The following is a 27500-nucleotide window of genomic DNA, read 5'->3' as shown; positions in this document are numbered from 1 at the left end:
CTATCCCATTTTATGATTCCCCAAAGAACCTTTTACCGAAACGTAGTTTTACTTATTTGTAGAATATACATTTTCTAGAGTAAAATACTTTGATACAACTAAATAAATTTAATTAATCCAATATGTCAAAACTTTAACCTGCTGAAAAAAATAAATAAATAAAAGAACCCAGAGGCAAGTGGTAAAAGTGTGGATTTGGGAAACACTTTTTTTTTCATAGATTTTAATAACGTAAAGACCTTTTTTTTCATCTATAAAAACATTTGTGGATTGAAAAGATTCTAAGTATGCTGACTCTTCTTCAAGGAACAATCACTGCAAAATATCTATAAAATATAATTTATTATCTGGCAAGACAAACAAAGTCAAAGCAAAACAAGACGAACCATCATCTGAAACAGATCACCAAACTATCAAAGTGAGAGTTTGGCTTGTGATCAGATCACTGGAGTCTTGACTGAACTTACAGAACAGCGTAAATGAATCAAAATAATCTTCAACAGCATCCACATCATTCGGCTCCAAAAGCAACATCTCCCCCTTCAACAAAAAAATTCAGCAGCTCTCACTAAAGTTCACACTGCCTCATCTCTCCTTCTTTGTTTTGGCAGGTTTGATTACGAAGCAAGTCAAAATAACATGAGCGGAAAAAGATCTGATGCTGCCGTTTCATGACATCAAGCGGTTCCAGTAAGAAACAGAACAGGACAAGAGAAGGAATTCCCGATGGATTCTTGTCATTCCTGCCCTTTAGCTACATTTTACGAGGTCTTAGATCATCCCTCTTCACCTGGATCAATCTGGGCACCAAGAACACATCTTGACAGCTACTGGGCACCGAGTCCTGCCAACACACCTGGATGAGCTCAAGAAAATGACCTTTTTTGGGGAATCGCGCATCTTAAAAGCCTGTCTGCAGGTCATCTATCTGACTCTGCTCACTTTCTGCCAAGATTCTGATCGACTGCTGCTTTATCTGTGAGATGTTTTGCACTGACTTCATCACAGACTAGAGTAGATTGATCGTGAAGAGTGAGATGTTCATAACAAAGTTTGGTCCAAATGTCAATGACCAGTCAGAGTTCACTTTGCCATCCAAAAATGACAATACCATCATAACCTGTAAAACCCAAAAGTTAAGGTAACTTAAACCATTTGAGGAAACCAATTGCAAGAAACCATTTAAGTTAAAAAACTAAGCAAATTAGTTCTGTGAACTTACTCCAATTGAGTAAATGAAGCAATTTGAGCACAGTAAAACCCAATAAATGAAGAGAACTCAAACCAACTGAGTACTGTAAAACTCAATAAGTTAAGGCAACTCAAACCATTTGAGGAAACCGATCGCTACAAACCACTTGAGTTAAAAAAATAATCTATACGAGTACTGTGAACTTACTCCATTTAAGTCGAAGTAATGAGGTAATTAATTAACCCATTACCTTCAAAACTGAGTTCAAAACTCTTTTCAAAAAATTAGAATTAACTTCCAGTAAATTTTGAGTTAACTACACTCATTTCATTTGATAAAGTTGACTGCTGGGTTTTACGGTGTACAAACTCACATTTTGTACTTAAAAAGAAGATTGTTTTTGGAAGAAATATCAGTCAAAGACTGCATCAGTCCATTTTTATGGACTTTCACATAGCATTTTATTTAAAGATGAATAAAGTGAATCACAACACTACAATCTATGATTTGTAGCAAAATGAGTATGAGATAAATGTCTAAGATTGTTTTTAAAGGGATAGTTTTTGCAAAAACAATTTAATCTATCATCATTTGGTCATCCTCCACTTACTCCAAACTTGTTTGAGTTTTGTCTACCGTTTAACAAAACGGAAGATATTCTGAAGAATGTTGAAAAAACAATTGAATTCCACGTTGTTTTGTAGTTTCTAATATGGGTGTCAATGGCAGTTTTTCCCAACATTCTTCAGAATATCTTGTTTTGTATTAAACAGATGAAATAAATGTATACAGGCCACTTGAGTAAGAGTAAACGATGATGAAATTTTCTATAATTAACTATAATTTTAATAGCTTCACTGAAAGAACTATGAAACATATTGCACAAAACAAGCTTGTCTATAGAGTCATCTATCTGTTTTTGCACATGTCTGCCAAGATTCTGATCAACGATATAAATAGGGTTAGATCTTGGCATTAAAAATTAGTCGAATTAATGGTTTAAAAAATGCAAGACATCAATTAACATTTTCTTTAAATTAGGTCTTTCCTTAACTCTTTAAAATTTATCATTAAAATAAGTTCTTCTATGGAGGATGAGATAATATTTTGAATGAAATTACTTATTCATTTGCCAGAAAAAGACAACTGCTCAAGTTCCACAGAACGAATGACGTAATGCAGGTTTGGAATGAAATGAGGTAATGAGGCAACACAGACTACATTTTTGGGAAACCATAAAAAACGTACCTAAACATATGTTTGACTGCAGTTTTCACATCAAATAAACGCTACTGGGCAGTATGGCGACAATAACTTTTGTTCCTTTTCACACAAATGATATTTACAGTGACATTAAGGATTATTTTTATACAGTTATTTACACAACACCAAATAAATGTAACAAAATAACTTAACCATGTCTTTAATTTGTCATCGAATACATTTGCCTCACTTGTCTATCTCCATATGGACAATTTTTCAAGCATGCTTAGTTTGCTCGGAAGCTCACTTTGTACTTGTAATGAAAAGCACAAATGGGTTTCAAATCCAGTGGAACATACCAGACAATAGCAATGTAAAATCAAGTTACCAATCTGATGTTGAAGTGCGCTTTTCTCTTACGTTTGCTTATAAAAACACTATTAGTTGGGTTTAGGTCAGTAGTTTGCTGGTCTATAGGTGATCTGTATAAAGCACATAATCATAAACTTCTGAAAGGTATAATAAATAATCTGATGGGTGTTTTGAGCTGAAACTTTACAGACACATTCTGGAGAAACAAAAGACTAATAATAAATCTGGAAAAAAGATATCAAATTGAACCGACTCGATGGCATGATAATCATAACCAAGCCGAACCGTGAGACCAGTGTAGGTTCACACCTCTATTTATTAGTTTACCTCAGATCTTGAAAATAAAAATAACTAGCAAACAGTTTGAAAATGAAAGTCAGAACTGTGACTCTAATGTATTAATTAGATTATAAACCTTTTACCGTTTGGTTGGGAGTACACTACCTGACAAAAGAATTTAAGAACAAAAATTTCTTGACTTCTAGTTGATCATTTAGTATCAGAAGTGCCTTTTATGAAAGGCAAAGGTCTCTAGATTACGCTTATTTTACCAAATTAAAATATGACCACGCCTTGATCTTTAATTATTTAATTAGGACAGTAAGGTCTGACTTTGTTTAGACAAAAGTCTTTTCACTTAACAGAAATAATGTACAGTATAGAATATAAAGTCATGGTGCAGTGGAAAAAGAATTAATATTGTGTATGACTCCCATGAGCTTGGAGGACTCCATCCATACATCTCTGCAATGACTCAAATAACCTATTAATAAAGTCATCTGGAACGGAAAGCGTTCTTGCAGGAATCATCTTCAATGCATCCTTCTTCATCTTACCTCAGACATGCTCAATAATGTTCATTTCTGCTGACTGGGCTGGCCAATCACGGAGCACCTTGGCTTTCTTTGCTTTAAGGAACTTTGATGTAGAGGTTGAAGTATGAGAAAGAGCGCTATCCTGCTGAAGAATTTGCCCTCCTGTGATTTGTAATGTAATAGGCAGCACAAATGTCTTGATACCTCAGGCTGTTGATGTTGCCATCCACTCTGCAGATCTCTCGCACACCCCCATACTGAATGTAACCCCAAACCATGATTTTTCCTTCACCAAACTTGACTGCTTTCTGTGAGAATCTCGGGTCCATGCAGGTTCCAGTAGGACTTCTGCTGTATTGGTGATGATTGGGATGCAGTTCAACAGATGATTCATCAGAAGAATACCTTCTGCCACTTTTCCAAATGATCAACTAGAAGTCAAGGTATTATTTGATGACAAGACTTTTGTCAGGTAGTTTACTACAGTCCACTCTCTGCATTTCAGAGCGGCTTGTATTTAAATTTTTCTGCAATGTCGATTGCGATTGGTGCAGACAGCCAATATGAATTTTGCTGGAAATTTGTTGTGTTGGTTTAAGTAATGTTTTTTAGATTGGCGAAAATGTAGCGCCTTTCTCAGTGATGGGTTGTGGCCAGAAGGGCATCTGCTGCGTCAAACATATGCTGGATAATTTGGCGGTTCTTTGCGCTGTGGCAACTCCGGATTAATAAAGGGACTAAGCCGAAAATTAAATAAATGAATGAAAATGTAGCGCCCTCTAGTGGATTTGCTATCTTAAACTTGCAACAAAACGCACCCAAAGCAATGTAGTTTACGTTTCGCAAAAAATCTAGGCTAAGGCATGTATTTCCAATGAGCCTGGGCTGACATTTTCAGATGCATGAATGACAAATCACTCAAACGTCTTTAGCAAATACACTAGAAATAAGTACAACTCTCTTTTGCTTCATTTTCACAATGTCTTTTCTCACATCCAAATCCTCCCATCAATCATTTCAGCTTCGCATTCTTGCAACATCTACTTTACCTCCCCACCCACTGCATGCTTTTCACTTTCATTGCTCAGCCCATTTCTTCCGAATCCTCCAGCCTATTTGTTTTCTACCTTTACATTTTTCATTCCTCCGACATCTCAGACTTTCCTTTCTATTCTCAACCAATAAGTCACAGCTCATCAGACGGTTTTCAATAATAAATATGCTGAGCGCTGTCTGTTCAGATGTGTTCAGTAAAAACACAGACGTTTTTTACATGTTCGCACAGAGTGTTGTTGCGTTTGTGGAGGGATGTGGGACGTTAAACAGCCGCAGGGTTTGCAGGACGGCACAAAGACACACCGAACGTGAGAACACACACGCATACAGAAGTAGATGTATGTCTAAACCAATCCATTAGCTGTTGCCTTTGGCGCTGCTGAAGACAATGACCACTCTTTTCCTTTGTTAGGGAACAAAAGCTACTCTGTTGAATGTCTGAAACACAGTTTGACTCCTGAGCCGATCAACAGACAGGACTGCTGATCATCAGAAATAGAAAATGGGGAAAATGAGAATCTACAGGGTGAGTTAGCGCAGGTAAAGCAAAGGTGAAAGGTTAAAGTGATCGTTCAGCCAAAAATGAAAGTTTGCTGTTCATTTTCTCACCCTCAGGCGAGCAGGTGACTGCTTTTTTAACATTTAGGAAGATTTTTAGCTGAAAATGTGGTCTGTGGGGATTCATAAAATACACGTCAGTGGCTACCAGCACTTAAAAAAGGCATATACCGGCAAAACAAAATCAACAGTGTCAGCTTATGCGTGAGTTTATGCCCACATCATGTATCATTATGAAATCTCATGCTGAGCTTGTGGATTACAGGTGATGATGTTGTAAATATTATTAATATAAACGCTCCGTTGCTTGCACAGACTGATTGTTTTGCTTCATAAGAGCACAATGTGTTGTCAGGAGTCTTAGTTTTGCCTGCATGTTATTTTGACATTCAAAAATGCAGGTAACTATTGATTTGCATTACATGAATTTGCAATATATGAGTAATACTGTTTTAATTCAAAATGATTTCGATATTATATTAAGAAAAGAATCAACTTTTTTTGGGATGAATGATCCCTTCAATTGTATAGAGTTTTAAATTCTTTTTGTATATAGATTTTTTTGGGATTGGATTTGGGAGCTGCAATAATAGACTTAATTTCCCTTTGATGATTAATGGACTGTCTTTCTGTTTAAGTCCTTCCTATAAGTGTCACCTTGACTTGTGGGATTAAAATGGTGAATGTTTCTTTCAGTAAATATGTTTAAAACATAAACCAACTTAACCATCAACTCCCTCATTCAGACTGCCATTTTTACCTTGGGTTTGCTTAGGTAAGGTTTATGAATGATATTCACTGACAGCGAATGAGGTTTCTTGCTGTTGAAAATAACAACCCAGGCTCAGTTTGAAAACGTACCTCTATATACATTTCTGGAGACTGCCAAATATGTCCCAGGAGCTACGTTTTTTTTGCAGTTTTTGTTTTCGCGAATCCACCAGAGGCCGCTGTGTACGCTGAGATCTCATATTTCTTTTGCAAGTGCCATTTGCACCTGTTGTTCTTGCGTAAATCTACCAGAGGCCGCTGTCGACTGACTGTCTACTGACTGACCGTTCGACTGACCCACCCTCCTCCTTCCCTAAACCCAACCAATAGTGTTTTCAAAAGCACAGACTGGCCCGACCACCCACTTTCTTAAACCCAACTGACAAATTTAAAAAGCAATCCAGAAAAAGATACTAGCTCTTAAGCGACGTTTATGAATTAGTAACGGTTTCTGCTGTTCTGTCGTCAGCTGCAGATGTGAATGAATGGCGAAAGTAAGTAGTTCCTCATAAAAAAGGGTTTTAGACTCTCAGTTTTTGATTTTCTTTTTATATACACGATTGTGCCGTCAAACTGTTGTATGAACACAATATCACACTCAAAGGCTGTGTATCAGCGCTGGTGGGACACTAAGTGCCAACGCATCAGTGCCGATATACAGCCACCCATCAGTGCCGATATACAGCCACATTGCACTGCTATTCGTGTGATATTGCTCATATATATATATATATATATATATATATATATATATATATATATATATATATATATATATATATATATTAATATTAATAAAGAAATTCCAATCTACTTGATAATTAACAGTTTAACCCTATATTAAGATAATAGTTAATCTTGATTGAGTTCCATTGCAGACACAATGTATTTTTTTTTTTGTCTTTTCTGTTTTGCCAATGAAACAACAAAACAGGAGCAGCAAATTTGTTTGTTGCAATTATCTGATTAGTGGTGATCCTCTGCAGAAGAATAGGTGATGGAGTTTTGTATTTAACCCTAACAAAATGTACTATATGTTTAAATGTTTGTCTATGAATCCATATACAATCAAGATGACTGATAATCCATTTAAATAGACACACACGCACGCACGCACACACACACGCACGCACACACAAAAAGTCTACAAGGTGACTTAATGCAGGTAACACAAAGGTGAAAGGTTAAGTCCTACCTATCAGTGTCATCTTGACTCTTGGGATTAAAGTGCTGAATGTTCCCTCTCCCAGCATTCATTCCATCCAAAACCTGATTGTTAATCCTTCGAGAATACAGGTTAAGACCTCCGTCTGTCATGTAGCTGCAGACACACACATACAAATACAGATATAAACAACACACACTTACAAGCATGATGCAGCGTCTTATCTGTAAATGGAGCATGAACAGGCTGTCTTCTGAAGAGTGTGAACAAAAAGAAAAGGGTTTACGTTATGTTGCCTCGCTGTCTGATGATCTATGATCTATATTGTCCGGCTCTTTTGATGGCATATTGTGTCTGCAGTTCACATTCATAACAAATGAACTTAATTATCTGTTCAAACAGCGCAAAGACAAATGTTTGTCAATGTCTCGAGAAATCAGCCCACAGGAAAAACCAGTTGTGCTACCTTTAGAGAAGCATAAGTAGTGCATGTTGACAGAAACACACACACACTCACACACAATAGTTCTAGTTTTTTAATGTGTCTATACTTTATTATATACTACCAGTTTCAGTTCAGTACAAGTTAAACAATTAAATAAACTAAAATAAGGTTTTATAAACTAATTTCGCGAGGAGCATATGATTGATCGCTGCTGGGCTCTCATCCGTAATCATCCAAAAACCAATCAGATGAATCCAAACCTACAATAAATCGCCCATTACTCCTTATTTGCCTTATCTTCGTTTTTGAAGAATCCCCCGTCCACCCCATCACCCCCTTTCAGCTCTCGAGAACTAGCTGATCTCGGACCACCTTACATGCTATTTTACTCAATTAGCCTAACCTGCTATTAGTAACAAGCAATATCTAAGTGTGAACTCTTGAAATAAACAAATAATGAGATACTAAAAAATTAAATACTGTTTTTTTATAAGGTATATGCGACCCAGGACGACAAAACTAGTCATAAGTGTACATTTTCAGAAGATTTTAGTTTATACATCATATGGAATCTGAAGAAATAAACTTTCCATTGATGTAGAGTTTTATGTTATTATTATTATTTTGTACAATTATTATATATATTTTTTACAATTATTATTATTATTATTATTATTATTATTATTATTATTATTCTTTTTTTAAATTTATTAATATTATTTTTATTATTTTATTTTTGTACAATTATTATTATCATTATTATTTTTTTATAATTATTAACGATATTATTATAACAATTTTTAAAGAATTATTATTATTAATATTTGATTTTTTACAATTATTATTATAATTTTTTTACAATTATTATTATAATTTTTTCAATCATTATTAATATTTTATTTTTTACAATTATTATTATAATTTTTTTTACAATTATTAATAGTATTATTATTATTTAAATTATTTACAATTATTATTATTTTATTTTTTACAATTATTAATGATATTATTATTATTTTTTTGTTATTATTATTATTTTATTTTTTTACAATTATTAATAATATTTTTATTTTTTTACAATTATTAAAATTATTATTATTTTATTTTTTACAATTATTATTATTATTATTTTATTTTTTACACGTATTAATGATATTATTATTTTATTTTTTACAATTAATAATATTATTATTTTTTACAATTATTATTATTATACTTTTTTTACAATTATTATTATTATTATTATTACAATATTTTTTTACAATTATTATTATTATTATTATTATTATATAAAATTAATTTAGAACAAAAATGAAAAATGCATATTTTAAAAGAAAAATAGATATAAATGAACATTATGCATTACCTAAAAGAATATATACACATGCATGCATACAAACATACACAGGTACAAGCAAAAATATAATACATAACACAAATATTAGTTAGTAAATGTATAAAAAAATAAAGTAAAAAAAAAATACCCCTAGTGCCATAGTTACTTTCAGTTTAACAATAAAAAAACCACATCCAAAACCTTGACCAGTGAAAATGTCCACTCACCTCAGCAAAGATTAGAAGCTACGTAAAGCAGGTCTGTGAGTGTGCAATGTGTGTCTGGCTTCCCATGAGCCTGTCTGTTGACTGTTTAGGTGTGTGTGTGTGTTTGTGTTTGTTCTAACTATAAGTGTCTGTTTGTTATTAACAGCCATAAAGACTCATGAGCAGAGCGACACTGGACAACAAGTCAGCTGATCTTTGCAGGATGACGTGTTTAACCTAAGGCCAGATCGACGGATGGACAGATGGACAGATGGATGGATGGGTTTTACTTGCTTAAGTGGATGTTAGAAACAGGTTCTCAAAGAACAGCCATTTGCCCTCTGGTGACAGCCAATATGAATCAAACACTAGAAACAACTGCAGGGCGAAAGCAGAGCTGATAACAACATAATGCAATTCCACATAAGCCTGACAATTCACGTTTAAGCTGATTTTTATCTCATGCTGAAAATAACACAATGCTCAATATTACTGATAATGATAACCAAAAGAGATATATCTGATTACCATGTTCTGTCTTGAATTTTATATTTTAAAATAAGGTTATGTAATACTTAAAATATAGTTACATTTACATTTAGTGTTTAATAATTTTTTTTAGAGAGAGAGTGTGTTTCTATAGGTGGTTTGTCAAACCCACTCACCTATGTGAAGCACCTATGTGAAATCACCTATGTGATTGCACAATGGTTTTTTTTAAAGAGATATTGAGTGATGGTAAGAAAGTTTCTGGTACAAATGTGGGAAAATGGAGCAAGAGTTGGTTAAAATGACAGAGATGAAACAGTGGTTTGTTAAACCCACTCATCTGCGTGAGGCACTGTGTTTGTAGTTAGATTGTTTATAGTTTCAATTTATTAATGTTTTAAATCATGTTTTGCTAACAGAAAATACACCAAACAATCATTTTTGATAAATTATTCAATATTTGGTAACACTTTAAAATAGCTAATGTTGGTAAATGTATTTACTAACATGTAAAAACAACAACAAATAAATTTATAGCAGTATTTATTCATTTTTGTTAATGTTAGTAACACACTATTAACACTAACTTTGTTAATTTAAGACACTTTTAACATTATTTTAAACGTTTTTCTAATATTTTTAATATATTTAACTCCCTGTAAATAATGTTAATGTACTAAATCATTTAGCTTTTTAAGTACACTAACAATAATAATAATAATAATAATGATAATAATAATATAGGCGTTACAGAAAGTTTGTTGAAAATGTTCTAATTATAATAATTGTCGTTTAATTAATTTGATTAATATAAACAAATCTTATTCATAGGGTATAGTTTTGGCTGGGATTTTTTGCTGCTCTGTTCAATGAAAGAAGTAATTATGAATTATTAGAAGTATTATGAATAAGTGTCGCTTATATACAGTAAGACACTTACAAGTAACAAAATTAAGCATATTGATTAATTTCAGATTTGTTTTACTAGATTGAACAAATTTATGTTGAGCATGTTAAATCATATTTAATCTAGTTACAATATTTATGTGCAGTAATTTGATAATTAATGACACATTTCAGCATTCATACGTTATTTTACAACACTATATTTGACAGAAAAAGCTAATTAGTATATTTTTTGCATTCACTAACATTAGTTTTTTTATTTTAGGATATAAAAATATGCTCACACTTTATTTTAAGGGACAATTCTCACTATTAACAACTACTAACTAAGACTTTTAGACTAATAAACTACGAATTAGCTGCTTATTAATATTTCGTAAGGTAGTATTTAGGTTTAGGTATTGGTAGGATTACAGTGGGGATGTTGAATAAGATAATTTTTTATAAGTACTAATATTTTAAAGTCACAATTTATTTTTATGGTCCGTTTGTTGAATTTAAGTTACATTGCATCAACATACCAACTAATTCTCATTACATTATAATAGACTGTTAGGTTGGGGTTAGGGATAGTGTAAGTTGACATGTACTTGCAAAGTTTCTTATAGTCAGTTAGATGTCTGTTGAAGGAGCAGTATCAAAAGATATTAAGCAGACAGTCTACTAATACTCAAGTGGTCCATCAAAATAAAGTGTTACGTATTTTAATGATAGGCATGTATGCCAGTAGTTAATAGTGTGAATTAATATACTTAGTGTTACAAAAACCTTTTTTCAACAGGGTCAGCTATGTTGATTCTAAAGGGAGTGGGTTAGTTTTGATTGTTAGCTCTGGTCGTTGCATAAGTAGACAGTGTTTGAATGCATCTTAATAGACACACATCCTTTAGTTTGATCTGACATTTCCTGTTGTGAAACAATCCCACAGTGAGTCAGTTCGCAGTGTTTCATCATCAGGGCGGCTGATTAACCTGCCAGTCGGGTGGGACATTTACCTAAGCACACACACACACACACACACGCAACTAATGATTTATGACTTTCAGTTCAGTAATTAAACACAATGTCTGAATCATCAGGTGTGAATCAGACCAGAAGTCATGAAATTTTGCAATCCTGTGGTTGATTGATCATTTTCAAAACATCTAAGAAAGCTTAGCAACAATATTATTTAATTTTTACATTTGTCTTCTATTTTTGCTTTTTTGTTAAATAATAATTTTATTATTAATTCAATACTTTTTTTCGTTAGTCCGACTAATTAATAATTAATGTGAATGAATTTTCATTGAATACTTTTCTTCTCACCAAGGTTGATCTTAAAAAACAATAACAAATATTAAAACTGTAAAGTTGTAAAATATTACTAAAAAACTGCTTTATTACTCAATGTAGTTCAAAATTCAATCCTGTAATACAAAACTGGATTTTCAACATCATGTTGTTCAGTTTTCAATGTCATCGGATCCTTCAGAAACATTATATTATGCTGTTTTGATGTTCAATTATAATCAATTATTATTAGTTACAATTAGGGACGTCCAGATCCAATCATGTCATCGAAAATCGGGCCCGATCACGCAGTTTCAGACTCGATCTGAATCCGATGTTACCTCCTGATTAAGACTCAAATGGATATTTATATATAATATACATATATATATATATATACATACATACATATATATATATATATATATTCTCATTATTTTTGAACACATCTATAGTTATGCCGTGGCACAGAGTTTGACTCTTTCTTTAATTTACACAGAAACAGCAATGCATGGGCATGATATCGCTTTGTTGCAGAGATGCTATTGGTTAAATGCTGGCAAAGCATTTAAAGCAGCTTGAAGCGGAAAGAGCAAGTATGTCTGTTTCTTAATGTATGTTCTTCAGTAATCTTGCGTCCTTGTGTTCTCGTATAATGTCATCATCAACCGCCAAAGTTCAGTTCTAAAACTCAAGAACGGATGACGCATGAATGTTCTTGATATCAAGGATGCGTCGATGCAAATTTGAGTGCAAAACTCGCCCGAGAAGTCCCAGAAGTCATTGCGGCTGATTCTGAAAAAAGCAGGTGGGAAGCTCAGCATTTTATAGCTGTTTAATACTTAAGTTCAGAGATATAACTTATTTATCTCAGAAGTTTTGCTAAATGAGACTGTGAAAGTACCATGAAAATATTTGGGCATAACACATTAAAGGTGTTTATTTGCTAAAATTCGTATTGAAATCTATGTTATTTGTATTGCGCAAAGTATATTTGTAATGTTTTTGTGCATGTTATATATATATATTGAAAAGGGGAAAACAAGAACTCGTATGAATGCTGTAATGTTTTAATAATTTTCCGTTAAAAATGTGTGAAGGTGATGTGACCATTAGGAAGAATGCAGCATCTAATTTCTCACTGGACGCGTTCTCTGTTCTTGCGTACTCCCGAGTCCAAAAGTGAAGAATTGATGTTATTTATTACGTGATTGTTCAAGCTACCTCACAGAAATGCTCACAGAGATGTTGAATGGTAAAATAAGGTGAATAAAATAAAAATAAGGAACATCCTGGATCTGTTTCTTCGCTCTTCTTTATTCTATTATTCAGCTCTATAAGTATCGAATCGGGTTTTGGTATCGGCAGATACTCAAAATCAAATGACTCCAACTCGAGGGCAAAAAACCTGATCTGGCATCCCTAGTTACAATTATCAATGTTAAAACATTTTTTTCCTGCTTCATAGTTTTGTGGAAAGTGTGATAAATTTAACTTTGTTAGGATTCTTTGACATATGCTGGAATAGTTAGCGGTTCATTCCGCTGTAGCGACCTCTGATAAATCAGAGACTAAGCTGAAGGAAAATGAATGAATAAAATAATATACAGTATTAAAGTTGGTTCAAAAAGATGAAGCAGCCCAACAGTTTTCAAGACTGATAAAATAAATATTAAATAACAAATGTTTCTTAAACTACTAAAAATCATCAAGATTTCTGGAGGACTATGAAGACTGAGAGGAGTGATGATGCTAAAAACCTCAGGAATAAATTAAAACTTCATCAAGAAAATTGTTACTTTAAGTTGTAATAATAGTTCAGCTTTTTATTGTATTTTTGATTAAAAAATGCAGCCTTGATGAGCAGAATTGGCTAATTTACAAATATTTGATCTCAAACTTTTGACTAGTAGTGTTATAATTAATTTTAGTTGATTAAAAGCTACTTCATTTTATTCTTTAGCCTGTGGCAAATAAGGTGTCTGTGTGTTTTATTGTTATGTCTGGACTATATTTGCTATTGTATACCTCAATGACAGGTGTTCACATTAGGGATCGGTGGCTTCTTTGTAACGTGGGTTACTGAGCAACAAAAGCTTGTTAATATTAGTTTAACTAGTTAAACACTCTGCCCCGAGCAGGTCATTCATTTGCCCTGACCTGGTAACCCAGTGCCAGTAACTCAACATCAGTCTTGACAGATATGACGATTAGCAGACAGTCAGATAATAGGAGAATAAAAGTGTCTTGCTATGGTAAAGTCAACAAAAACAAAAAAAATTTAAATGATAGAAAATCGAAATAAAATCAAATAAAAACGTAGTGTTATGCTTCGCAATTTAGCTGCAAATATTATTTTTTAAGTTTTAAGTTTCTGTGTTTTAAAGAACTGTAACACACACAAAAACAGATCAAAAAAAAAAAAAAAAAAAAACAACAACTAAAAAAAAAACAGCACGATACAAAAACAACAAAATGTAACAAAAAACAAATAAGCCATTACAAAAACACAAAAAACTACAAAAACAAAGCACCACACACACAAAAAAACTAATCAGAACAACAAAAACCCCAAAGCAAAATACAAAACAAATGAAAAAATACAAAGCACCCCAGTTCAATTCAAAAACAACTAAATGACACAAACAAACATACAACAAAAACGAAACATCACAATTTAATATAGAAATGGTGTAGTGGTTAGTGCGTCGACACATGCACTCTAGTGCTCACGGCGACCCGAGTTCAATTCTGCCTCGTGGTCCTATGCTGATCCTTCCCCTCTCTATGCTCCCCATGCTTTTCTGTCAGTTCTCTCTACTTTCCTATCCAAAAAAGGTGAAAACCCCGAAAAAATAATTATAAAAAAGAAAGAAAAAAAAGAAATAATAAAAAAAAACAAAAAAACAATAAAAAAACAAAACGCAGCAATACAACGCAAAAACAACAAAATTAAACAAACAAACAAAAAGCAACAGAAACGATATAATATAACTAAGCAAATATAATATATAAAAATATATAACATATAATATATAAAAACAAATAATCATAACTAAGCAAAACACAAAAAAGCTACAAAAACAAAACAGAACAACACAACAAAACAAACGAATAAACAAACAACAAAAACATTATACAAAAACATCAAGATAATACAATGCAACAAAAAAGAAAGAAACAAAAATGCAACACACAAAACACCACAAAATAAAAACAACAAACAACAGAAAATACACAAAAAATAAAACCACAAATAATCATAACCAAGCAAAACACACAAAAGCTTCAAAAACAAAACAGAACAACACAACAAAACAAACAACATTATACAAAAACATCAAAATAATACAATACAACTAAAAAACAACAAAATGAAACAAACAAAAAAGCAAAACAAACGAAACACCACAAAATAAAAACTACAAACAGAAAATACACATAACATAACAACATATATAATCATAACTAGCAACCCAGGCTCATTCTGAAAACATACCTCATATAAATTACTGGAGAGCGCAATTTTGAGATCTCAAATTTGTCTCGCAAGTGCCAATCGCACCTGCTCTGCCCGCATAAATCCACCAAAGCCTGCTGTCGACTGACTGACTGACCGATCGACTGACTCGTCCTCCTCCTTTTCTAAACCCAACCAATAGTGTTTTCAAAAGCACAGATTGACCCGTCCACTCACTTCCCTAAATTCAACCAACAGTTTTAAAAAGCAATCCAGAAAAAGAAAAGCCCCTTGATTTTTACCACGTTTTCAGATTTTACCACATTCTCACTCTGTTATTTACATGTTTATTTAATTTTTGGCTTCTGTTTTTGTCTTATCCACTTTCTGGAACTGTTCTTCACTAGACTCGAACCCTGTCGTCGTGGTCATTTCCTCTCTGCGTCTCAAGTCTGGCAGCATACATGGAAAGCTATCTGTTCAAACTGGTAATAGCGGGAAAGCTGTTCATACGGAGGTAAGCGGTCAGCTGGTCAGAGCGAAAAGGATTGGCGTCATACCGCCCCGTAGCGTTTGTCTTAAAGACAGAATGCAGCCATATGTACCTCTGGCGACATGATTCGTGATCTCCAGAAATGTATATAAGGACTAGGTTTTCAGAATGTTGGTACTAAGACAAGTCTGTAAAAAGGCATTTATCCAAATCAAAGCATCCAGTTTTAGAAACAGAATTTGCTGCAAGTACCCAAAATTTGACTGCGTTTCAAAACCCATCCATATATGGCCTCAGTAATTGAGTTTAAAAGCTCTCCAACTATGATCAAATGTCTGACAAAGATTTTCTTGCGGTGACAGAATCACTCTCCAGGAATTCAGCACAGAGCACAAGGAATATGAGAATCCAATAAAAGGTGTCTGTCTCATTCCTGTTTGAACAGGACCAGGGAAAAAGATTATCTACATTGCTTTTGTTGGTACGTTTAGTCACGTTTCCAAATTTGGATGTAACCTCATTTCTCCTCCAAGAGGTCAGAAGGATGCTGATTTTTCCACTAAAGTCAGCTTAATTTATGTCTGCGAGGTAATTTTTTAATCTTTGTGCCCTAAATATTTATATATTGGCCCTCTCTCTCAGGATTCAAGCATAAATATTTCCCATGACCCTTGACTTATGTCTTCTTACCATGGGCTACATGTTGCCTTTTCATGTCCTGCTGACAGACAGCGAAATGAACAGCTGATAACAGACATTTGAACAAAATATTTGCTCAACTGAATGAGCGGTCACAGCTTCGAGAGTTGAATTGTACAGTAGTTGGTCTCTAATGTATTAATGTGAGACACTGCAGCTAAAAACACTTTTTTGTGCAGCTGTCATGTTTGAGATTTGGGGCTTTTTTTCTATTTTTTTCTTCAGGAAAAATGCAGAACTATTCTAATGGAAAGAAAACAGAAAAAAAAACAGAAAACATACCAATCTTATAAAAAAACTAATTAAATCGGAACAAAAACCTTTTTTTGTTTCAGTCAAATCAAAATAAATATACTAAAACATAAGACAAAGCAAACAAAACTCAAAAAATCTAAACAAAAAAACAACAAAAGCAAAAACACAGCACAAACAAACAAACAAACAACAAATCAAAACTAAATAAACCAATAAACTAAACAAAGCAAAACAAGATACAATAAAAAAGACAGAATAAAACAAAACTGAAGACAAAACTAAACAAAAACATGCAATAAAACAAAACAAAAGACACAATAACAAAACAAAACAGACAACACAACAAAACAAAACAAGTCAAAACAAAAGACAGAATTAAATAAAACTAAAAACAAATCTAAACTAAACAAAATCAAGCAATAAAACAAAACAAAACACAATTACAAAACAAAACAGGCGACTCAACAAAAACAAAACAAAAGACAAAACAAAAGACAGAATTAAACAAAACTAAAGACAAAAGTAAACAAAAACATGCAATAAAAAAGACGACACAATAAAAACAAAACAGACAGCACAACAAAAAAAACAAACAAAAACAAAACAAAAGACAAAACAACTTCTAATCATGATCTGTCTTACAAAATAAGAGCACAGGTTGGCATAACTCAATTTTAGCATAAACGTTTGTGCAGAAAGAGACAAAAAACACTGTCTTCTCAATTGAGTAATCAGAAACTTTTTTTAAAATCATTCCTCAAAAGCTCCATTATCCTGAACGCTGACCCTTAAAATGATTCATATATATTACATTTATCAAAAGTAATACTGATTACACATTACATGAGGTCGAAAAATAAATAAATAAATAAATAAATAAATAAATAAATAAATAAATGAATAAATAAATAAAACACATTTTAAAGCTACATACAGAAACCGACAAGCTCAGATTGTGATTGTAATGATCCGAAACAAGGCCAGGAGTTCATCCACACATACTGTAATTTGCATTTTGCCACAAACCACAGCAGTACACAGTGGACTTTGAGCATACAAAGTAAAAACTGGCAAACCTCCTAGTGAACGACACAATAAAAGAGTGAAGTGAATAAAGAAAGCTGGATCTAAGTTACATGATTATATGCTAAAAAACTGGCTGGAGCTCAAGGGACAAAGCAGGAATTCAGTGCAGGTCACGTCCAGCCACACGCTAACAGTAAAACCTTTGATTATAGTGCTAAATGGACATTATAATGTGTAGATTGCACATATGTATAGCAATCATCACATTATGATTGTGTAAAAAATTCATTTGTGTTATGATTAAGTATTCTGAACAGAAAAAAATCAAATATTTCTGTCTATTTTTAAACCAAAGTAGATTTTTTTTTAAAAGTTTGTTTGGAAGTGATACATTTAAACTAAACTATTTAAGGGACTAGATTAAGAGCGCCACCAAGAGGTAGATGCAGAGAGATGCATTATGAACTGTATACAAACAAACACACATACATGAGTAAAATCAAGTTTTTTATGTCTTTAATTCAGGTAATCATATAAAAATACTTAAAAAAAACAAACCAAAAATTATAAATTGCCTTGGAAACAGTTATTCATTTCGACAATTACACAATTTAAGGTTAAGGTTGAATAGAAATACTTAAAAAGAAAATATTAAGACAGTAAACTACTGTTTTTAATGAAACTACAAACACACAATTGAAAATATAAAAAAATAACTAACCAAATAATAAAATGATTGCAACTGAAAATATAAAAAATATCAGCTTACTAAAATACATTGTTAATGTGTTAAAGCACATGATTAAGTAAGAATAATAATAAAAAAATGAAATAAAAATAAAAAACAATCAGAAATTGATTGATTAATATTATATACAGTACGTCAACGTTTTAGATGATTTGGTTATTGGTTATTGGATTTGGAAAATGGTGCCAGGTTATTATTATTAAAGATATGCTGAAGTTGTGTGATTCCCTTATCTGCCCATGTGTGAAAGTTAAGTGGCTTCTTGTTAGCTAGGAAATCAGGGTTATTCCAGATTGGGGTGTATTTAGATGGTTTGAGTGGGGAATTGGTGATCTGATGGAATTTCCACCAGGCTGTCGAGTTGTTTGAATTGTCGGCATTTTGAAACAGTGATGTTTTTTGATTGTTTGACTGTGAAAAGGTAATTCTGAAATGTTAATGTCTTTGCAGATTGATTGTTCAATACCTTGCCATGTGTATTCTGATGAGTTAGGTTTAATCCATTTGTGTATATTTTGGAGCTGATTTGCCAGAAAATAGTTGTAAAAATGTGGTGCTTCTAATCCTCCTTGTGATTTTGGTTTCTGTAGGGTTGTCAATTTAATTCTTGGAGTCTTGTTTTTCCAGTAGAATTTTGTGATAACTTAATCTAGAGATTTGAACCAGGTATGAGTGGGCTGTGTAGGGCAATCATTGAAAATAAATAGTTTTTTTTTGTATGGACATTTTAGTTACTGATATTCGGCCCATGATGGATAATGTTAGGTTCATCCAACGTTGAAGATCGTCATCTATTTTTTAAAGTAGTGGAGTGTAGGGAAAACAGCTCTGGCAGCCTGGGGGAAACATTGATACCCAAATATGTGATGTAGTTGGTGCACAGAGGAATTTGTGATGGTTGGGATGTCACATCCACACTGGTGGAATTTAATGGGAATATAGCAGACTTATACCAGTTGATTGAGTATTCAGAAATATTTGAGAAAGTTTCAATAAGTTTTATTGTTTCCTGTAATGATGTTTGGGGATTTTGTAAGTATAGTAATATATCATCAGCGTAAAGACTTATTTTATGGTGTGCGTTTAATGTTTGAATTCCTTTGATGTAGTTGTTTTGACGGATAGCTGCTGCAAGTGGTTCAATGAATATGGTGAATAGAGAGGGAGAGAGTGCGCATCCTTGTCTAGTTACCTGGTGTAGAGTGGAGCTGCGTGATGTTAGTCCATTAGTAATGACGGTAGCTGAGGGTGATGTGTAGAGAATTTTAATCCAATTAATAAACAACTCCCCAAAACCAAACCTCCCTAATGTGGAAAAAAGGAATTTCCCTTACAATTATAATGAAATATTAATCAAATTATGTAATTACGCTGCTTTGGCATCAAACAATCTGTAGGAGCCATACATTGTAAATAGGCGATTGGCCACAAGGTGTCAGTACCAGACTATATAACTGTGGCTTCACTGCATGGAAGAGAGCGTTGGTAGGAAGCACACAGTTTTTGACCGTAACTTAACGTGACGTGAAGTAACTCAACTCAACTCAACTCAACTTAAGGTAACAGAGAAGTGTGCATATAGATTAAGGAAAAGTGATGAAGTAATTCTGTTGATTGGAAAATAAAGACGTTTTTATTTGCATCTATTTTGCCTACGGACTCTGACTTTACGCGTTAAAAACTCGCTCACTCTACCAACAATAGCGGCAATTGGAAGCTGCTACACAATCGTTGTATTGCTGATCAAGATTTCGAGGATCAATAGATCTGTCCCTCACAACAATCATGAGCACTTGCAGAAATCTCACATCTGTTCATCCAGACATTTTAATCTGATTCGCAGTTTGAAGAACCAAATTAGTCCGAGATAAGTTCTCAGGATTAAAAGATCCAGGATCTGTTAAATCATCTTAGATCATTTAAAAGCGAGGTAAGAATATAGCCCTGCATGATATCCCAAATAGACTTGATATATCCCGAAATATAAAAACCTCTTAAAATGCTCTCAGTAGTTTCACTGTAAACATACTGTACACTGCAAATTCTACAAAAAATGTTTTGTTCTGTAATTTGTGCTTGAAGCCAAACTCACCCGCTGGTGATGGCATCCAGCCTGATGCTCTTGCCCAGGACGTCTCCATCACTCCTGTAGCCTGGTGTTTCCAGCTCCTCCGCCTTCTCTGAGAGCTGGAGGCCATGTGTGCAGGTCTGCTGAGGGTTTGTGTGCTGGATAAAGGTGTTTGCTGAGGACGGGGCTTCACCAGCTTGTAGGCGAGGACTGGAGGAGCCCAGTCTCCAGGGGCAGGAGCTGAGGGTTAGCAGGGCTCTGCCATTGATCTCCGTGGTGATGGTGCTGTCGAAGGTGGTCTCGAGAGTGCTGGAAGGTGATGTAGGAAATAAACCATAGGTAAAACCTCATGTTATATTTAATTGCTAGAAATAAATAGGTAAAACCTCATCTCAAAATGTAATATGAATACATTTCATATTAGTGCATATGTACATTGGATTCCGTCAGGTTCAAATTTCTTGTTTCTTTATTTTGTCATATTTTGGCCTTTTTGTTTAATATTAATATAATGTAGAAATGAATTAGCTGAGCGATGCAGTGGCGCAGTAGGTAGTGCTGTCGCCTTACAGCAAGAAGGTCACTGGTTTGAGCCTCGGCTGGGTCAGTTGGCGTTTCTGTGTGGAGTTTGCATGTTCTCTCTGCGTTCGCGTGGGTTTCACCCGGGTGCTCCGGTTTTCCCCACAGTCCAAAGTACAGGTGAATTGGGTAGGCTAAATTGTCCGTAGTGTATGAGTGTGAATGTTTTCTAGAGATGGGTAGTGGCTGGAAGGGCATCCGCTGCGTAAAAACGTGCTGGATAAGTTGGCGGTTCATTCTGCTGTGGCGACCCCGGATAAATAAAGGGACTAAGCCGAAAATAAAATAAATGAATTGAATGAATGAAAAATAGGTGTAACTCAAGTTTTGAAAAAGTATGGAGTGTTTACTTTTTTAATTACTTTAAACAATTACTGTAATTTCAATTACTCATGCGCCGCATGCACGTCACTCCCTATATGCGCACGCAAGTCATATGCCTCCATTGGAAATAACGAACTTGCGCATGCAAAAGACGCAATATATGAACGGCCCTTAGTTAATACATAATTAATCCAGTGTGCACGCATATTTGTTTACTTTGAATGAAATTAAAGCACGGTTATGTATATATATATATATATATATATATATATATATATATATATATATATATATATATATATATATATATATATATATATATATATATATATATATACACACACACACACACACATACACACACACACATACACACACACACACACACACACACACACAGCATAATAATTAATACATAAATGTTTGTAATAAATTATTAAGTTATTTTAATTGTTTTTAATTGAGGAGATGTCTTTACATATGTATACACAATATCTATTTTTCTAATCTAGTATTTAAATGTCATCATATCTCATATTTATTTTAGGTCACAAACTATTTTTAATAGGTTTTTATTTTCATTGCAAGGGACATGTCTAAAAAATATAATTTTTACCCACATGTTTAGGTATACTTATATTTATGTGTGTTGCAAAGGACATGTGTGAGGGAAATAACTTCAATTCTGCTAAATTGCAAGCAACATTCAGAAATTAGGCATTGTTTAATAATTATCATTTAATTAATTAATTAATTATAAGGTCTACAAATACAGTCTGAAATTATAATATTTATAATCTAACATTCATTCAATTTTATTTAAATTGAAAAAAAAAAAAAAACATGCCTAAACCCATATTTCATGTACATGTACAAATCTGTAGAGCAGAAAGCAAAACAACACAGGTTTGCAATAACACAAAATACTGACAGATTTTATTTCTGTTTAAACTTTAAACCAAAGATTTGTCTCAAAGCAAAGCACTAAGTAAAATCAGCAGTGGATTTCTGGCAGTTTCTGTATATTCACTGAGTTCCACTGTGTTATCAAACTAAGCTTTTTATCCAGCATTAGTAGCGGTAGGAGGCTTCTACTGATTTCACGGCCAGCTTTGTACATTGGAAGACCGAGACGTGCATCACAGCGAAGACAAAAAGTGTGCAACCCCCAAACCATCTCATAATGCCAATCAAACTGTCCTCCTCAATGCCATCCAGCGTATAACAGTCCACAAAAGATAAAAAAGTTCAGACACCCGACACAACAGGCCACTTTTTGAACTGTGCCACTCAATATTAATGTCATGTTGAACTGCAAGCCAAAATACTGCTTGACTGACATTAAGAATTGCAAAGCTTTTTATTTGCAAGTTGTCTAAGTTGTTATCTTTAAATGAGTAAATTAGCCATTATTTCTTCTTTCATTATTACATATGCACTAATATAAAAACATCCTTTCATTATTGGATCACAAGTTGATACACATTTAATAAAGTCAAGTGTTTTTATTACAGAGGCGATTTTATGACTCTCCTTTTCGGAAACTCTCAGACAAAAAATCAGACTGAAACTGAAAGAAATAAATACCATAAAAATGCAAAAAATGCAATACAATGTCTTGTATAATCAAGGAAATAATGTATGAACAAATATTCAGTAAAAACTTCAGAATATATCCACAAATTGCAGTATAATATGCAAAGTTTGGTGTTTATAAGTGATGCTGAAGAGATTAGAGGATTTATGGCTCAGTTTATCTTGTAATTCTGGTCTATGTATTTTGTTTTGCCTACTTTTTTCCATTTTACCCTTTAAATTGTCTTTATTTAGTCATTTAATTTAAATCTATAGCAGTAACTGTATTTGGCAAACCAACATTTCTTTATTTTAGTATCTTTAAGGTTCTCATTAAATATGTATTTAATTATCATGAAATGTCAGTTTTTATTTTGCAATTCAGTCTTTGCCATTTTTATATCCTATTTGCTTTTGTTACCTTTTTCTCTTTTTTATTTATCCAAAATTCACCAAAATACTGCAACATTCCACGTTATATGTCTGGATTCTGCAGTTCTTTTTTTCACATGACAAAAATGTCTCATTTTTAACATTTGAATCTTAAAACTGTAAAAGTTTTGGTGGAGAAAAAGTATTTATTTGCTTTATTTTTGCAAACATATCCTTCAATTCCTGACCTGTTACCCATTTTAACCTGTACTGAACACAGAGATTTTTTTATAGAGGCCCTATTTCGCATTTTAAAAGGTCATATTTTGGTTTTGGGGTTTCCAACAACAGGCTGACGTGCCTGCAAGGTCAAAAAACAGTTTCATTGTTTTATAATATGCATTTATTTTTACCTAATTATCCCAACGACTCCCATATGATTCGTTTAGCGATTCATTTGTTCCCAAACCCCTCCTTAGAGGGATGATAATCTGCGCTGATTGCTCCTTTCGTTAATAAAAAACGTATTTGATACATGTATTGTATCAAAAATCATAAAAATGACAGGAAATGACAATAAAAAAAAGACAATTTAACCCTTTATTTCCCGCAGTCAAATCTCCATCTGTCAGTGATCGTCATCTTTGCGTCATGATCAGTCCCATAATCCCCCGCGCTCCGGTGGTGTCTGAATGGAAGGCGCTTTCACATTTTACAGGATCTGGAACTATATATTTGGTGATGTATCAACGTCAACGCGTTTAAGCAAAAGATACGAACCCAACACGATTTAATTTATTCAAACCTGAGTCGACTATTTCATTAACGAATCAGTAGTTTTAAACACTGTGCACTTTTAGATTTAAACCTCAGCTTGATGTTTTCTTTCACTTAGTGCTTTGCTACACACTGCATAGAAGCTCGTTATCAAAAACCCATAATAAGGGCTCTTTAAAGTATACCTACGTTTAAAACTTTTACATCTGACCACAAACACACAAAATTCCTAACACCCCCCAAAAAACACAACACACAAGATGCTGTTATTACCTGTGACTGATATGTGTCGTCCCCCTTAGACTTGACATGGTTTCCTCCAAATTTTGCCTCAGATCAGCAATGTTTTTCACAGTCTGGAGCCTCTTGGTTTCAGAGTCCTCACCTGAGGAAACCAGATTCATCATCATCACCACCGTCTACAAACATCTGCTACTGTATCTCTAAGGCATGCCCGAACACACACATTCACACTCCTAAAATGCTTCAAAAACGCACAGAGAATCACAGGATTGTGTAAATGAAGTAACCGTGTATTAGCATCACAGCGCTGACTCTGCCCCTTTTTAAATCCTCTAGTGTTCAGTAAAAGAGCTTTTTGTTTTCTTGCACCAATGTTAGTGTATGAAATGCTAGCCAACCGCTGCTTAAAAATAAACAAGCCCTGTATGCTGTAGGTGACAGGGGATTTAGCGGCTCGGATTAGCGGCTGTTTACTGATCAAGAGGGGTCCACGAGGGGCTCAGAAAGTACAAGACAAACTCACACATGATGTAAAACGTGTAAAAGAATGAGTGGCGTGGTACATTACATTCCTGGAGGCTGTAAAATCACACACACAAAAAAACTCTTTAAGAACTCCTGACTAAGGCTAATGCTACTAATGCTAAGTCTCAAGGCTATTTCTTTCAGATATGGAAGATTATACATTAATAAAGCATTTAGACTGACATTGGCTTAATTTGGTAAATTATTTAAGGAGGTTTATGTTCATAACACAGCGTATGTGTTGAACTTTGAATGCTAGCAGGGTGTTAGCGGACATTAGCATAAAGATCAATATTAAAAGTCAAATGTTGTTGTGATAGATTTCTGCTAATTCATTCATTTTCCTTTAGCTTAGTCCCTTATTTATCAGGGGTCGCCACAGTGGAATGAACTGCCAACTATTCCAGCATATGTTTTATGCAATGGATGCCTTTTCAGGTGCAACTCAGTAATGAGAAACACCCATACAAATGCCAACTAGCCCAGCCGGGACTCGAACCAGCAACCTTCTTGCTGTGAGATGACAGTGCTAACCACTGAGGTACCGTGCCGCCCTCTGCTAATTGTACCTGTTAACTAAAACTAGAATTCAAACAATAAACATGCATTGCCAAGGGAACAAGTCAATTTAATAACTAATAATCAAAAACGTGCACTTAGAAGCTACATAGACCCATTTTAAAAACTAATAAAGCAACATGAACAAAAAAAATGACTAGAGCCTTTACTAAAAAGCCATCAGAAAGCATAACAATAAAATCTCAAAAACAGTAAAATAATAACAAAAACTATAATACTTTATCAATACTAAAACAACAGTACAAAAAAAACGAAATATAGCTGTAAGCAGCAATTGAGGGGCCAAGCAGTTCAGAGCCAGAAAGACCAAAGCAGTCCAGAGGCAGAAGGAGCACATTTGTTGGTGCCGTAATCAAAAACTATTTTGCCTATTTACACAAATTTCACAACACTTGGTCATCATGGTCTGACGATGATGGTCTGATGAGTCAATTTTGGTGATATTTTGCAAACGGTCTAGGAGGAGTTTGCAAATGAGGTTTTTAAACAAAATCAATATGGCGGACTGGGAGTTTAAGCAAATATGGCATATTTGGTATCAGTGTTCTCGGCATGACCCAAGGAATAGGTTGAGGTCAATTTTACCACAATAAACATATGCAGTTCAAAGTTATTAGCACATTTTTGATTCATTATTGACGGTTAGTGAATGGTTTATAAACGTGACCACTAGTTGGCGATGTTTTTGTGTTTTGGTCATTGTGAGTTGCCAATGACACACCTAAAGTTCCAGTGTCAATATGTTTAAGCACTGCAGAGTTACAGCCTTAGATTCACTTTGACATTGTGCTTGCACATTTGTCGGTGCTGTAAACCATTTTGCTGATCGATATGATTTCTATAATGTTTGGTCAGCATGGTCTGAAGATGATCAGAGTCAAATTTGGAGACAATTAAATTTTGATTGTAGCCCATTCGATTCAAAAGTTATAATGAGAAACATAAGTGAAACTTAGGACAAGTGGTGGCGCTAGAAAGTTTGAGTTTGAGACTTTAGGTTTGCTGTGGTTCATGTTGAAACTGCCCTCTATCATTGTGCCAAATTACATAACTTTCCCGCATCCAGTTATTTGGGCTGCCATTTAAATCCGGCGGAAGAAGAAGTGGAAGAATAATAATAATAATAATAATAATAATAGGAATGCTAACGGAAACAATAGGTGCCTCCCACCTGCGGTATTTGGCCCCTAATAAATAACAGAACAAACTAATTATAACAAAACAAAACTAACATTTTAACAACCTACTACCAGTAGTGGAAAGAATACTGAAAAATCATACTCCATCATCATACTCATGCTTGCCCAAGAATGTAGTGCAATTAGTGTAAAAGTTTCTGTTGGAAAAATTACTCAAAGCATGAGTAAAATGCAGCCCTTTTAAAAGACCTCAATCCTCACAATACAGTACTTTGTACTTCAATGTCAGGACAGATCCACACACCGTCGCTAGGACAACTCGGATTAGTGTTCTTGTGTCCACAGAATATAAATTTTCCTGTAATTTAGTGACTTTATTTCACGTGATAAATAAACTACAAGTCAGTCAACAATTCGAACTGCTTTAAGCCATTAAATCGTTTAAAGGCTTTAAAATATTAAGTCCAGTTGAACTGAGTAGCCTAATATACTTTAACATTCCACCCTGAAAAAAAACATCATTCATCGCTAAAAAGAGTTTATAACTTTCACTTTCCCCTCAGCGTAGTCCCTGCTTTTTAATAGTTTTAATTATAAAATATATTTTTGATTAATTTATAATTTCATGTAAACGTACTATTTGAGGTGCACGCCTATAGCACTAAATAAAAGTATCTGTTGTGAATATTACTTAAAGCATGAGTAAAAAGTAGCCCTTTTAAAAGTACTCAAGAGTAGTGAGTAGTGAGTATTACACTGTGAAAGGTTGATGCATTTACATGCATGTGTGTGAAAATCTAACATTCTGTACATCATTAAATGATTGTTTAAGGCCATTGACTTCTCATCAGT

General features: G+C 33.7%; 1 protein-coding gene across 1 annotated transcript in view; it reads right to left on the bottom strand.

Moving 5' to 3' along the window:
• Positions 1 to 27500, bottom strand: part of nav2b (neuron navigator 2b) — a 131182-nt gene that overhangs the window by 75497 nt on the left and 28185 nt on the right. Inside the window, 3 exon segments of the mRNA XM_056451251.1 lie at positions 7163 to 7288; positions 20560 to 20844; positions 24436 to 24547. Coding sequence (XP_056307226.1) covers positions 7163 to 7288; positions 20560 to 20844; positions 24436 to 24547 — 523 coding nt within the window.

This window comes from Danio aesculapii, chromosome 25, assembly GCF_903798145.1.
Source record: "Danio aesculapii chromosome 25, fDanAes4.1, whole genome shotgun sequence".
Lineage (NCBI taxonomy): Eukaryota > Metazoa > Chordata > Actinopteri > Cypriniformes > Danionidae > Danio > Danio aesculapii.
The sequence above is the reverse complement of the archived record's forward strand: the minus strand, read 5'-3'. Positions and strand labels throughout refer to the sequence as shown.